Source organism: Protopterus annectens, chromosome 9.part0, assembly GCF_019279795.1.
Source record: "Protopterus annectens isolate FY-2018-M chromosome 9.part0, PAN1.0, whole genome shotgun sequence".
Taxonomy (NCBI): Eukaryota; Metazoa; Chordata; order Ceratodontiformes; family Protopteridae; genus Protopterus; species Protopterus annectens.
This window is the reverse complement of record NC_056743.1, coordinates 678,461,532-678,477,209: the sequence shown is the minus strand read 5'-3', so window position 1 is coordinate 678,477,209 and position 15,678 is coordinate 678,461,532. Positions and strand designations below refer to the sequence as shown.

Below are 15,678 nucleotides of genomic sequence, written 5' to 3'. Positions count from 1 at the left end.
TATATAACTATACTCTCTTGCATGTCATGAGCATTTTATATCTTGGAAAAGTTGTTACGACTCAAAAAATACTGTCAACTGGGTATAGTAAATTTGCCTTCTAGACTTGGGTCACACCTAAAAAGCGTCTTTGAAGCAGTGTGCTCTCCCAGCGAACAAATGTATGTATGTATGAATAAATAAATAAATAAATGTATTCAAAACTTACAGCCCATAAAATTAGCAGAAGCAATATAGCTACCCCCTCCTCAAATACCCTATTCCCCTGTGATTTTAAGGACTTCCTTCTCAAAAATCTGTCACAGTAATCCCTGCTTCTTCAGCATTAGCACATTTAGTTGCATTCCACATACAGCCTCCCAGTCTGGCTTCATACTTTCTACTTCAGAAGAATCAGCAAAACATGAGTTAACAAACCCAGCGTTCACCCTATCTTTCTAAAAATGGCTGTACCACATATCCCTGAACCTTTAGTTCAAACGTTCAAGCTCTCTGTCTATATCCTCTGGTCATTCCTACCAGTTTAAACATGCCAATATAATCTCTCTGTCTAAACTCCCCAGTGTTAAATTACCTAACGATTTTAGACTGATTTCCATTTGATGTCCATTGTCAGTATATTTGAGAAACTAATCTATGATCAAATCATTAAAAATGTCAACAATTATGGGCTCCTAACAAATGTCCAACATGGTTTTAGGTCTATTTCTAGCACATGACACCCATGTAAAAGGTAAACAATGCTATATGAGTAATAGGTTATAAAATGAGGATTGTTTGTTGATAAGGCATGGGCCTTTGATACTAGTTAAGATCAGTGAACTTTTGGTCTGAGGTAGTTTCCCATTACCACTTAGTAAAAGATCATTTAAAGAAGTTTCTGGCAGCTCCATTTTAAACACAAGGGAGCCTACTACTGGTGCACCCAGAGTTTGTTCTTGAAACCTTTATTTTCTTTCTGTTTCTTAATAATTATTTCTTAGACTTCCATTCATTTAACCAGACAATGTACACAGATGATGGCATAAATGGGTGGGAGGTTGGCATAATGGTTAAAGTAGCTCTTTAAGCTTTATTTGAGACTCTGGAGCCTATCCTCAGCAGCCTTTTTATCATAATGGTTAAAGTGTTTGCCTTACAGAAACATGGTTCAGGGTTTAATTCTCACATGGGGTAACTGGCTAGGCTTAAAATGGTCCAGAAGGGCAGTTAGCCTAGTAATAATCTATAAACCTCTCTTTCTATAAACCTAGTTCTAAACTCCATAAAGTCACTCAGCAATTTGCTGGCAAAGATCCAACCTTATTTTAACTCCTTGTGGCATCAGATATCCAAATCTAATCTGAAAATCATTGTCAGGGAATCAACAATTATGATCTTTGTACCCCAAAAAGACCTACAAAATATTCTACACATTTTAGTAAATGATCCAGTGGCCAAAACTATTAAGTAGGTCTTGAAGCATAAATACCTAGCACTTACCATGGACCTCACTCTGCCATTCTTGCATCCAGAAAGCACTGGAACAATTAAAATTACAGAATGGCAATGTTATTCTCTCCTGAGGCAACTATTAGCCAAACTGCACTCTTACCTCATCTAGAGTATGTCCTGCCAACTATCTCCTGAAACTCATCTGCAAGCACCAGATTATTTAAGCGCATTGTTACAAAATAGAAATATGCTGTTTCAACTTATTAGTAAATCTTAGAAACCACCACTGCCTGTTTCCACAAAATACAAACCATCTTCAAGCCCTAGAAGTGCAACCCAGCTCCTCTCTACTTTTCTGTTCAAAATAATTAAATAACATATATACATTCCACAGTAAGATCAAAGCTGGTAGCAAGAAACTCTTCCAGTGACCACTCCTTAGGATAACTGCTTATGAGAAAGCATTTAGCAAAATTGTGCAATCCTGCAGGAACAGTGTACCTTGTCAAATAAGATGGCAACAAACACTTCAAGACTTCCAGACTAAGCTCAGAGGCTACTTACATGTAAATAACTGTCAACATTGCTGTCAGCAGTGTTTAAACTACATATTACGGACTCACTGATGCCATATTATTTATTTCTATATAATTATTTTTGTTTTCCAAATTTTTTGTATTCATAGGGTCATAGATATTTACTAGGTCATTGATTTGTGAGGATCTTACGAAGCCTAGCCTTCCATTCCCATGGTAGCTTTTATCCTTTATATTTTGAGTACACATAATCTAGAGATGCACAGAACAAAGTTATTTTGTGAGATTTACATGTTGCCCCTATCCATCAGGGACAAGAATGCTAAAGTGGGGGTGAATTTGCAGTTACCCATCCATTCGTCAAATTACATTTGAACAGAGTAAGAGAAGTACTTTGCTTTATCTGTGCTATTCCACAGAAGCATAATTCTCTGTAATACATACCTATTCCATCCAATATATTCCATGTATGTTGCAGAAGAGCTTGAGCTCTGTTGAGCATGTGTCTATGCCATATTGGACTTGCAAATGTGTAATATATCTGACAGGAAAGGGTCTGTTCAGACTCTATACATGAGACAGATGTCATCTATAAGTAGCCTGTATGATACCAAGAGCATCCTCATAAATTTTAAGATTTAGGCCTTTGATTTTCTTAATGAGAAAGCATTGTGGTCATTCCAGTTGTGTCAAATGTTTGCACAAGTGCATACTGAAAGGGGCATTGCACTCATTGACTGGTCTGATTAGTGTCAAGTATCGTGGGATAATTGCATCCTTGAATCTAGATCTCATACCTTTAGATATAAACTGTGCAATGAAAAAGGACTTCCTTATAATAGTGGGTACTTGGGGATCAAAGGACATTTTGCTGCCAACATAGTTCAGAAGATCCTTGACTACAGGAACAAATTTTGGAGAGTGTTGTCAATGTCTTACTCATTACTGACCCTTGGTCATTGCTGAAAAGAGCCTTGGGACTAAAAACAAACAATAAAAAAACAACCAAACTACACTGACAGTTGGTCTATGGATATATAACACGTGCAGATGACGAAATGAAAAGTACAGTCCATCAGCCCCTGGAATCCTAGGTAATGGGGGCTGTATCTACACTTTAGAACTTTTTTAGTGATGGCTTTTTAAGTGAAGTTGCAGGATACAATGAAGAAGAGAATGTCTGAAGAGTACGCCACTGTAACCAGAATTAGGAGAGACTGGCTCAGTGACTGGCCTAATTAGTGCCAAGTACACTAGAGTGATTACATCCCTGAATCGGAGTGCAATACCTCTACATAAAACATCTTTCCTTAGTTCTTCTGTCAGTGATTAATAAACTGATTCCACCAAATCTACAGTATGACTGAAGCTTACTCCTGCCATTAAGGGTAGTAACCTCCTACCAGAGGCCCATATGATTGCTTAAGAGTTTAGCCAATTTCTGATGCAGAAATACTGACTTACATCACCCAACTGCCTTTTTACTTCCTCATTTGAGGGAAGGCAATTTTGTCCTTAGAATACTCTTCCTGTTTCCTGTTTCCCTCTACATCATCCCTCCCTATATCTTAAGAGTAAATAGCCCCACATTATTTTATTTATTTATTTATTTTACATTTGTTGACAGGGCTAGTCTGACTGGATATATGTCCATTTTCAGCAGAGGCCCGGGAGAAAAGCTCCAAAGGAAAAACAAATACAATTCATTTAAGCAGAGATAGGAATACAATTACATAGGAAAACAGTGAAAATCAATACAATACAATATAAATATTTCTAGGGCTATTTCTCCTCTTTAGGTTTTCTAGTTACAGAAAGGCAGTATTTCTCATATAAAGATATACATGTGTGTGTGTGTGTGTGTGTGTGTGTGTGTGTGTGTGTGTGTGTGTGTGTGTATATGTGTGTGTGTGTGTAAGGAATACCATAGATTACTGATGACATGCAAGCCCTTTGTAGCAGTGGTGCAGCGGTAGCATTGTACCTCACAGCAAGAGGTTCTCCAGTTCGGCTGGTGTGCCTTCTGTGTGGAGTCTGCACATCCTCCTTGTGTTCATGTGGGTTTGCTCCGGTTTCCTCCCACGTTACAAAGACATACATCTGGAGCATTTCTCCCCGGGCCTCCGCTGAAAATTGGCTTTGTTCCAAGTCGGACTTTCCCAGTTAACAAATGTTAAATAAATAAATAAAAATAAAATACTGAGCTCCTGCAAGTGTTACTCGGTTGAATATCTTCTTTGACAAACATCAGCCTTATGCATACAACATGTACTAGAACTTGTATGTGATTACCAGCACACCTCATTACATTTGGAGTGGCTATGTGATTACCCACTCTCATCATTATATTTTGAGTGGTCATTCGGACTATGTAGCAGTGTCGTGGGACCCTGAATCCTTTCAGGATAATTTGTTCTTTCCACATCCATTAGAGAACGGTTCCCTGATATAAATTAAGCCTGATGTGTTCAGAGAGGATGTGTAATTAATATCTAGGTACATCAGGAAACTATAGCTATCACAGTGTTGTGTCTCCAGTATATTAGTGTTAAAAAGGTGAGTTTAATTTCTTCAGTCTGCACCTATATACTTTTTTCCCCCTTCTCACATGCAAAGTGACAGAATTTTAGTGTTTTTAGTTTGCTGCTAAAAACAGGCATTTAAACTAAGCGATCCTCACTTGGCCATCTAAAACAAAAAAAAGCAAAAGGAATAAAAATGGGTGTCTAAAATACAGAGAGGGAGACGAATGTCACTTAGTACCATGAGAACAGTCCTGCATGATTCCATCTTTCATCTGTAATTTGAAAACACTGGTTACTTACATATTTAGTGGAGCTTGTAACTTATATTAGGGGGAAAAAGGCATAAAAGCAGCATGCCCTTTATCTTCTGAAAAGTTGGTATACTTACACATCTATCAGGTCAGAACAACTTTCTGCTTGCAAAAATAATAAAAACAAATATATCTGTTCCGCTGCTCTTTTTTAATAAATGTCCTCCGACAAAGCATATTGTCCAACCATTAGTTTGTGATGAACATGAATATCCTTTTGTCAGGATATGGGGAGTAATTTTGAAGGCTTGAAATAGTTAATTACTGTGACTCATATGATTATGTCATTAAAATGGCAAGATGCCCTATTAATAATTCACTGGGTTATAAGACATTTCCACATGTAGTAATTATGCTCTCCCACTCTTGAAAATCCTGCAGTTTTGTAATTGCATTCTGAGACAGACATTTCCAATCCAGAGCACTGCTTCTGGGCTGTGCTTTAATTGGTCTCTGGTGGCAGACGGCAGGTGGAGTACACTATCATGAACTGAAGGAGACAGGTGTAGAATAGAGATTTTTAAAACAGCATCACGTTGTGCAGATGCATCAAGTAGTCAAATGATAGGTTGTTGTTGTTGTGTCTTTCGGCTTTTCCCGGTTAATGATAGGTAATATATATATATATATATATATATATATATATATATATATATATATATATATATAGGGGACTGAAAAAAGGAAAGTAGATTTAAAGCATTATGTTAGTGAATCCTTATATGCAAACATTAACACTCATGCATGCACTAAATTACAGGCACATGAATGCATACAAAAGTGCACACACACACAAACATGCACACAGAAATGGCATTCTCATCACCCAGTTTCTGACAGTAACTTCCTGTGGCATTCAGTAGGAACAGCACAGTGTAAGACTTTATATAACTCAAATAATAAAACTAATGCCTTCTACCCGCTGCTAAAAGCAGGTTTAGGTATAATAACTTGCTACAAAGTGATTTGATTTTTTTCCTCGTGGCTTATCCTATCTCTTTACTCCATTTACTGTGCCAGGACATCCGAGGTTTCACATGTATATTGCTCATGATGTTTGCAATGAGAACACTGCTAGTGCTGCAAAAGTCATCTGTGACCTGCATTCCCCCTCCCCCACCATCACAACTGGAATCAAGCCCAAAGCTCAGTGATGCTGACTTGGAAAAGGCTGTTTAAAAATAAATTCATAGCAATGTAATCACATCCAAAATACATAGTGCAATGCAATCACCAAATTAAAGGAAGCCACTGTAGTACAAAAAGGGAGGAAAAATCCTCACAAAAATGAGAGCTAAAACATTTTGTGCTATTCAAATGCAAAGCAGCACATAGTTTGCAGTGTTAAGCAGAACAATGGTAATAGAGTTTCCACTGCTGTGAATGTGCACTGGGACACATTCTCACGTCCAATAAATCTTTTTGAAAAGACAATACGCATAGTTTATTTCTTATATGCTGCATTTTTTTCAAATATTAAGAACGCACCAAAATGTCAAATTTAGCTTTTTAACTTTGTAGTACAATGAAAAATATATCACCTTGGCAATAATTCGTTACCATTTATAAAAATGTTGGCAATGCATACAAATCTGCATTCCCTCAGGCCTTAGATACTACACACTGTGAGTGTCAGACTTTACTAATCAAATCTTACAATGTTTTTTCTCGGCTGGATGTGGTATTTTTCTTTCAGCTGGCAAAGTGAATGTTGTGTGAAGCAGAACATTTTACCAGTTAATGAAACTGGATGATATCCCAGAAATTAGCATTGAGAAAATGGAATGTCAGATGTTGCCAAATGTTGTTGCTAAACTTCTGTTTAAATGTAATAATAATAACAGTGTGCTTATAAAGCCAGAAACTTTATATATGCCATGTTCCTGGCTAAAAATACACTACAAAGTATACAAAGTAGCATTCTCAAAAATGAATCAAACTTGGATGTAATAAAAATACTTGACATAACTTTTACAAGCCCTTTATAAAACTTAGCAAGTTCAGGCAAAATGCATGTTTAATACATCGAGTGCATGTATGTGTGTGTGTGTATGTGCGTTTGTTACTTTTTTATTTCTTAGGTGGCCTGGGTATTGCGTGTTCTTTGAACTGCAGCTTGATCAACCTTATTTTAAAAACAAAGTTGAGATTTTTGAGCTTCTGTCAAACAAGCATTTTCTTTCTTGCCATAGTCTGAATTCACTAAGTCTTTTTTTTGCCAGCAGCTGGTGCTGTTCAAACTGTTGGAATGACAGCAGCAGAAACATTACTGTGGAACATTAGGCTAAATAAAATGCCATAGGTGGACTGGAGACTCTAAATTGACTGTAAGTCTGAGTGTACGTGCATGAAGGTGGTATAGAAGAACAACTGCAGAAGAGCTGGCCACCTGGCGATGTAAACATTGACTCTAAACAATAGTCACTGTTCAAGTGACACGCCGACCCCATGTGCAAAAAAAAAAAAAATGGAATGGGAATTTCTGACACCAATGAATGTCTCAAGGCCTGAAGCTGGTGAAAAGAAAGGAACAGAGTACAGATTATGGAGCACCTGAAAGCTAGAATGCAGGTGAAAAAAAAATCACAGAAATCTAAGATTATAATTAGCAATGAAATCATAATGGGATAAATGTTAGCTATGCAAAATAACATACTCTCTTTAAAATATATAGCTTTTTGTTATGAAACTATAATGTACAACCACAAGCACATTATGTCCGTTTCCATTCCCATTGTCTTGAAGCATGTTACGACATCATAATGAAACAGTGCCACCCTGTGGCCATATGTATGAATGTCAGTCAGTGTTGTTTTCTGAGACAGTCCAGTGTGGCATGTGGCAGTGGCACACAGCTAATTATGTTACAGGTTACTAACTGTGTATGGCGAGTCAAACTCAATAGTTCACTCCTGTGCCTTTCGGTGAAGATGCTGCATTTACCCGCAGAAAAGGCTGTTGTCCACATATTAGGATGATCATTATCTTACGAATGGCTGTCACAGTAACCCACTAGTGAATAAATGAGGAACTAGCACAGTGATGATAAAAACCTTTGTAATAGTAGACAAGCATTTCGAAAAAAGAAGTTAGATTGTAGCAAGCAATAAGACTCCAAGAAATAGCAATAACATTTCCCCTTTGTCCATGTGCCCTATCCTCTTTTGACTGTACACAAAGCTAAGTTGTACTCTTTGGAAACCATGTGGAAATTTCCATGAGCCCCACTATTTATTCCCCATAAATTATATCACTTGGTCCTTACCAGGTCATAATCAAGTCCATTGGTTATAGTGTGCCGCCTTGGTTTGTTTCGGCAGTGGACATTCCTGCGACCTTCTGCCTGAGTAAGGGATGAATTAATGCTCAGAGATCGGGTAATCCCTTTCCCCTCATTTTGCCCTGGAATAGAGAAACAAAAAATGCATGTGACAGCTGGTAGTATATGTGATAAACATGCTGACAACACCAAGGTCACAAAAGCTATGAAACAGTGAAGAAAAGTTTTATAGTGACAATGGTTAAGTCCACTGCAAAATGCATCACATAATATAATTTCCTTAGTTTCTTTACATAAATGTCCTAGTTACTTTGTTTACATATTATGTCCTCCCTGAGCTCAGCTTAGGACACCTGTGATACTCTTTGACAGGTGTACTACTGCAGTCAAACTCCCCACCTGACACTGTCTGCGGAGCAGTTTGCGCCCGGACACCCGGGTGCTTGGAGCCAGAAGTGAAAGCCCCTGTAGGGCTCACCCCCTGCCTCATCGGGTAAGTGAAAAAAATGATAAGAGACCAGTTGGCATAATGGTTAAGGTCTTTGCTTCCCATGAACAAGGTGCAAGGTTTGATCCTGACCTCCGATCAATGCCTGTTTGGAGTTTGCATGTTCTCCCTGTGTCTCTGTGGCATTCCTCCCACCTCCAAAAACATGCTGAGTGTTTCCATCTCAGACTCACCAAACGGAGCTGTGGGCTGCTGCACAGACTCTATACGGTGTCCTATAGGGAGAAGAGTTATACAGACCAACCGCTTTGGGGCATCTACTATGGTGGGCAGTATCCTCAAGATAGGAGAACATGGACTGTGCACCATGGCAGGGCTAGCCACTCGACAGTGTAAAATATGTCTCTAAGTGATTTGGTCATGTTGACTAATGTCAACCAATGGGCATGGGTAGTTACTGGTGATAAGTGGGTTGAGGACCCAGCCTACTCCAACCTATGCCAGGGACCCATGCTAATGGTGGGAGAGGTGTATGTGCCCCTATTGGCCAGTGTGTGCCCGCCATAAAGCTCAGCAGCCCTGGGCTAATAAGCTGCTGGCCAACCAGTGTCTAGTTGCCCAGCCTGGGTTATCTGGGATAGCTCTATAGAGTGAAAGTTGGATGTAAAACCAATCAACCTGCCAAACATGAACTAAGAATTGCTACACTTAATGTGGGTTCACTGACAGGAAGCAGCTTGGAAGTGGATGACATGGTGATATGGAGGAGGCTGGACATCCTATGTATCCAAGAGACAAGATGGAAGGACAGTGCAGCAAAACCACTTGGCTTGGGATCCAGAGTCTAATACTCAGGAGGGGGATAGGCTAGAAATGGTGTGGGAATTGTAGTAAGAGAGAAAGGCTTAAAAGGCAGTGAGAGATATCATCAGAATTAGTGACAAGACTCATGGCAATCTGACTCCAGGTGTAATGATAGGTCAGTGTTCATAATCTCAGTATGCCCCACAACGGGGTTGTGATAGTGAGGAAAAGAGTGCAGTCAGACAGCAGTTGCAGGACCTACTAGGTAAAGCAGGACAACATGAATTGGTGTTGATAATGGGTGACTTGAATGCACATATAAGGGACAGACAGAACAGGCTGCAATGACTGCCTGGGTCTACATGATTGGGGCAACAGGAATAAAGAAAAAGAGGCTATTCTAGACTTCATTCTTGCAAATGGCTTGATAGTAGCCAAAACATGGTTCAGAAAGAGAAACAGTCACAAGATAACATGCAAGAGTGGCCAACATGCAACTCAAGTAGACTTCCTCCTAGTAAAGAAAAGGCACTGGGGAATAATCAATCATTGCAAAATCATCCCCAGTGAAACAGTCAGCCCACAACATAAACCAGTGGCTGCCACAATCAGCTGCAAGCAGTGATCAGAGAAGGCTCTAAGGTCAACAGAGACCGGGCTGAAGACCTGGAAGTTGACTGGCAAGGAAAATACAACAGTTCAAGGAATTACTCAGTTCTCTAGCACCCCAGCAAGAGGAAGAAATAGGTGGAGTTGAAGAGGAATGGCTGTGCCTCAAAATAGCATGTGTGAGAACTTTAGAACAGATATGTGGCCAAGTCAGGTATGGAAATAAGGTACATAAGACAAACTGGTGGAATGCAGAAATCCAGGAAGTCATCAAAAGAAAGAAGGAGTGCAGAAAAATGTGGGAGATAGAAAAGACTGACCAGGATAGGAAGAACTACTGGTTGGCTAACAAAGAAGCCAAGAAAGGAGTTGCAATAGCAAAGAATAGGGTATCACAGGCACTCTACCAACTTCTGACTCATTAGATGGCACAAAGAAACTATATCAGGTTACAAGGCAAAGACAGAAGATAAAGAAGATAGTCAGACACCACTCATAAGGAATGCCAGCAACAACCTGCTCACCGGTCCACAGGTCATCAAAGGCAGATGGAAGGAGTATTTCCAGCAGCTTCTGAATGAAGAAAACCCCACAGAAGCTGTACTGCCCCAGAAACAGCCTACAATGAGAGAAGAAGAGGATCCTACCCTAGAAGAAGTAAGAATGGCACTAAGGAAAATGAAGTCAGGGAAAGCAGCGCACTCAGATGAGGTCACAGCAGATACGACAAACATGCTAGGTGAGATAGGGGAGAAATGGCTCCTGAGGGTGCTCATAGCAGTGTGGAGAGAAAGGCGTATCCCAGATGACTGGAGAATAAGCATACTCATACAAGTGTACAAGAACAAAGGGGACATCCACAACTGTGGGCAGTACAGCAGTACAGAGGAATCTAACTCCTATCACATTACCTGAAAGTTCTAGAGAGGGCAATTGATAAATGGATATGCAGAGTAGTAGAATGTAAGATAGGAGATGAGCAGTTTGGATTCAGATCAGGATACAGCACAACTGACCCAATGCTTGCAGTGAGACAGATTGCTATGAAGAAGTTAGAGATGAGGAAAGAGTCCAACTGGGCATTCCTAGACTTGGAGAAAGCATATGACAAGGTCCCAAGAAAGCTGATCTGGGCAGTACTGTGGTGGTTCAAAGTCCCAGAAACATTGGTAGAATTAGTGCAGGCTATGTACAAGGACCCAGTGATTCAAGTATGATCAGTGTTCTGCCTCACAGAGGGGTTCCCAGAAGGAGTGGGTGTACACGAGGGTTGAGCTCTGAGCCCACTGCTGTTCATACTGGTGATGGACTACATTAGCAAACAGGTTGGAGGGGACAGATCAACAAAACTGCTGTATGCAGATGATGTGGCAGTACAGGCAGACTCTTAGCAAGAAGAGACTGAAGAGTTCTCTACAGTCAACAAAAACAAGAATTGGAGATGACTATGGCAAAGACTATCAGTTTCTTAATGCAAAGTTCAGAATTAAATTGAAGAAAACAAAGAAAACATCTAGACCAGTGAATATGAGCTCAACAATGATTTCAACAATATCCCAAGTGAATAAGTAGTGGAGAAGAATAGATTTTTTTGGGATTAGGCCTAGAAGACACAGCACTTGAAGAATTAAAGACAGACTTTGTAATAGAAAATCAAAATAAGTCCTCTGCCTTGCAGGCTTTTATATTATACCATGACCCCCCATTATTATTCCAAAACGTGCATGCTGATTGGCCAGCTATACTAATGGAAAAAGGTCCGGTATATAAGTCCAATGAACCCTGTCCATAGACCATATATTAAATTGTTATAAAACATATACGTCAATAGAACAAATTGCTAGGCATTTAATCTAATCAAAAAAAAGTCCCAAGTATGTGCTGATGCACAATGGGATAACATTGCCAATAAAGTAACAAGTCCACAAAGTCCCAAAAGCTTTTGGTAAAAAACACAAAGGTTGGAAATGGACTAAATATTTATGAATTTCCCATCGCACAAAATATTTCCTCAAAACAGTACCAAAATCCGACAGTCCACGGGAATACTTCCCATCGATGAAAAAAGGCCAAAATCCACAGTGATAAGCTGCACAAAATCACTGATGATGCAAAATGTCCTATTAATCAGAAGAGTAGAAAAAACCACAGTCAAGAACGCCTTTTTAGAATCGACTCATATGTATGCTGTTTACAAAAATGCCTGAATCTCGCAGATTGTACCAATTCACCATGAGATGATACTGCTTCAACAATTGCACAAACAGTCAAAACGCATATAGCATATAAACAGAGCCCAAATATTCTTTCCAAGGGACGTGACTGAAAAGATGTCAAACCAAGCCAGCAGTCCCAAACACTCATACAAAAGATAATTAAGCCCACTGAATGTGCTTAAAGCAAATATAACTTACCCAAATGTTGAAAGAAAAAAACATTGTCAAAACATTGTCCAATGGTTTGAGACCAAGACCTCTGTATACCAGCCAAAGCATATAATCTTGAAGATACCAAAAAGTTCCAACGCCAACAAAAAACGACCAGGCACGCTAACAGCACTTGAAATATAGTGAATAGAAAGAGCCGCACTAACTGGGGATAGAGTGGTAGGATGTTTTCCCTGTGGACATTGTAGTAATTGTGACAGGATAATCAAGACCAAGGAGTTTACTAGTAGAAATTGTCCCAGAGTCTATAACATAGCATTTTTTGCAAATTGCAGTTTTATCTTGCCACATGTAACTGTGGCGCTTTTTATGTGGGCCAGACTTCCAGGCCTTTAAGATTTTGCATTTCAGAACATATGAGTAATATTAGAACTAAAAAACTCAACAATAAACATTGTTTGCAACATTCCAATGCCAAATTTTCATTCACAGTAATTGATATTATCAGGGATAACAGGTTTAATAAGACAGGGTGGCACTCTTTGCTTGATACTAAAGAGAAGAAATGGATAACCATTTTGGGAGCGCTATTTACACCAGGGCTTAATGAGCAATTATAATTGCACCAATAGGAAGTAGGCTAGTTACTTTAAAAGGCATCATTTTTCATTGTTTTTCATCACTGAAGAAGGTTGTGCTATTTTTGCCAGACATGATGTTTGTTTCATTGCAATAAAATTATTCATTGGATCCTATTCATCTGCTGGCTATCTTTTTGCCAGGTGTGGGTTATTGCTATATTATCCCACTGTTCATGTCAAAGTCTGCTATTTCACCTGCTTAAGTTTATTCTTAAAGTACAGTACACCCTAGCCTTATCACATTATTTTCTCTGATCTGCAAAGATCTACACTGGCATCATGTGAAGGGAATTATAGAAACAGAAACAAAAGCACTAGTCTGGTATATCCATAACATCTCACAATGCAAATTTGTAAGATCAATTACAGTTTATCAAAATAAGAGTTTGTGAATGTGTAAATGAGTTATTGAGCGTTTTTGTAATTGAAAGTTGTTTGATTTTCGGTGGGGACACCTCCTGAACCCCCATAGAAGAGGACACTCCCTGTACCCTCCTACTGAAATATGGAATGTAAGCTACTCTAAGATTGTACATCCTTACAACCTTAAAGTAGATGATATTTAGATTTTTGAAAAAATGTAGTGACATATATACAGAAAAAACCTTAAAGGCTTGCTTCATTGAATCTCACATTAATCATGTTCCCAAATCCCAAATCTGAATACAGAGTATACGATTTCTTTACTAACTCCAACAACAGAAGCCTGTCACTTTTGCAAATATGCATTCTTAGCTATCCAGGCAGGACATCTTATTTTAAAAATGAACATCATTCATCCAGAAAAACAGTACATCTTCTCATAGCATTATATTACTTGCTGTGTGGCTATACATAGGAAAAAAAAAATAAAACACCTGGAATTTTTCTTTCTTTATAAACTAAATAGTGCCTTCAATATTTAAAATGTATTTGACAATGAAAGCAGTGAAAAGTTGCTTGGAAATAAGAATGAGTCTTTTCCCCTACTCAGGTGACTGCCAAGGGTTAAAGATCTGTGTTGCTTTTAGAATTTTCTGCAGTGCCAGGGGTGTTGGGAGGGCTGCACTGGGAAGGATAGATGCAGGTGTGATATGGAAGTTGGAGCAATCGACTATCTTCATTACTGCAAGATCTCAAGTACAGATTTTTTTTTTTTAGGGACTGCATCCTGGTGGATTAAGTACCTGTTTGCACTCTCTTGAAGGTGGATTTGGCTCTGAGATTGTGGCAGTACTGAAAGAGTAAACACAGTGGATAGAAATGTATTTTATACTGATTTTTATGCCTCTTACTGTCCATCATCTGTTATGCCTTAATACCAACTTCAATCTCTGTAACAAGGGAGGCAGGAAATAGGGGCATTCTGTTGTGTTGCCACCTAGCACTAGAAGTGTTTTTTCCCGTGAAGTAACACTTAACCCTTGCCATGCATTAAATTCATCTGATCTGTGTGCATGCATTTACCAGTGCATACCTTACGATGAGGGTGATCTGACTGTGCTCTCCCTCACATTTTCCCACCTGGGCTCTAGCTCCTAGGGTGGAAGAGGGAACTATGGCCAACCCAGAAACAGATCCAGAGTCTCAGCTGATATAAAATCAGCTGGCCAGAGACATTTATTCCTTAATATTTTTTTCTGATTAATATAATTTATTAAGATTCTGACCCACAGAAAAAACGGAGATGCTTATTTAAACTGTTTAAGATGACAGTGTAGTGTATCAGCCAGGTTAAGTCCTAACAGAAATTAGATAAGAAAAAACAATTTAATACTAGAATGTACAATATACCATAAGAGTAATGCTACTCATATGTTGCTTTCTCTCCCTTTGACCACCCCACCACCACTATTACAAACAAAATCTACTACCCTGCACCTTCGGACTGGGTGTAGACAACTCAGTCTGGCTTATTCAAACATGTCTGACAGGGCTTATAATGTTTACATAGGCCCTGGGTCAGAAGAATGCTCCATATGTATGAAGGGAGAAAGGAAGAACCTCCATGGCTGCACCTGGTAGGGATAACCATAAACAATGGCATTATTAATAATAAAAGGTAAGCAGATAATCAAATAAACATAATCAAAATGTGATACACAGTGCACATTCAGAATTAAATGGTTGTAGGTGTGATATACTCTACACATTCAGAATGAAATAGCTGTAAGTGTGCTGTACCGTACAGGTTTGGAGTAAAACAACTGCAGATATGATATACAGAATGCATTCAGAGCAAAACAGCTACAGATGTGATATACAGTACGTGTTCATAGTGAAATGAGTATAGACGTGATATACAACATGCATTCAGAATGAAATAGCTGCAGATGTGATATACAGCACACATTCAGAGTAAAACAACTGCAGATGTGATATACAGTGCATGTTCACAGTGAAATGAGTGTAGGTGTGATATACAACACACATTCAGAATGAAATGGCAGTAGGTGTGATATACTGTACAAGGTCAGAATGAAATGGCAGTAGATGTTATACATACAGCACATGTTCTCAGTAAAACAAATATAAATGTGATATATAGCACAAGTTCAGAATGAAAGGTCTCTAGATTTGGTATACAGCACACGCTCAGAATGAAATGACTCTAGATGTGATATGCTGTACACATTTAGAATTAAGTGGCTGTAGAGGTAATATTCAAAACACACTTATTTTCAAACAACTGCAGATGTGATATACTCAGCATGCCCATAGTGA

General features: G+C 38.9%; 1 protein-coding gene across 1 annotated transcript in view; it reads right to left on the bottom strand.

The window, feature by feature from the left end:
• The window catches only part of LOC122811438 (suppressor APC domain-containing protein 2-like), a 225,395-nt gene that overhangs the window by 109,977 nt on the left and 99,740 nt on the right, over window positions 1–15,678 (bottom strand). Inside the window, exon 2 of the mRNA XM_044083281.1 lies at window positions 8,072–8,208. Coding sequence (XP_043939216.1) covers window positions 8,072–8,208 — 137 coding nt within the window. The remainder of the gene's footprint in view (window positions 1–8,071; window positions 8,209–15,678) is intronic.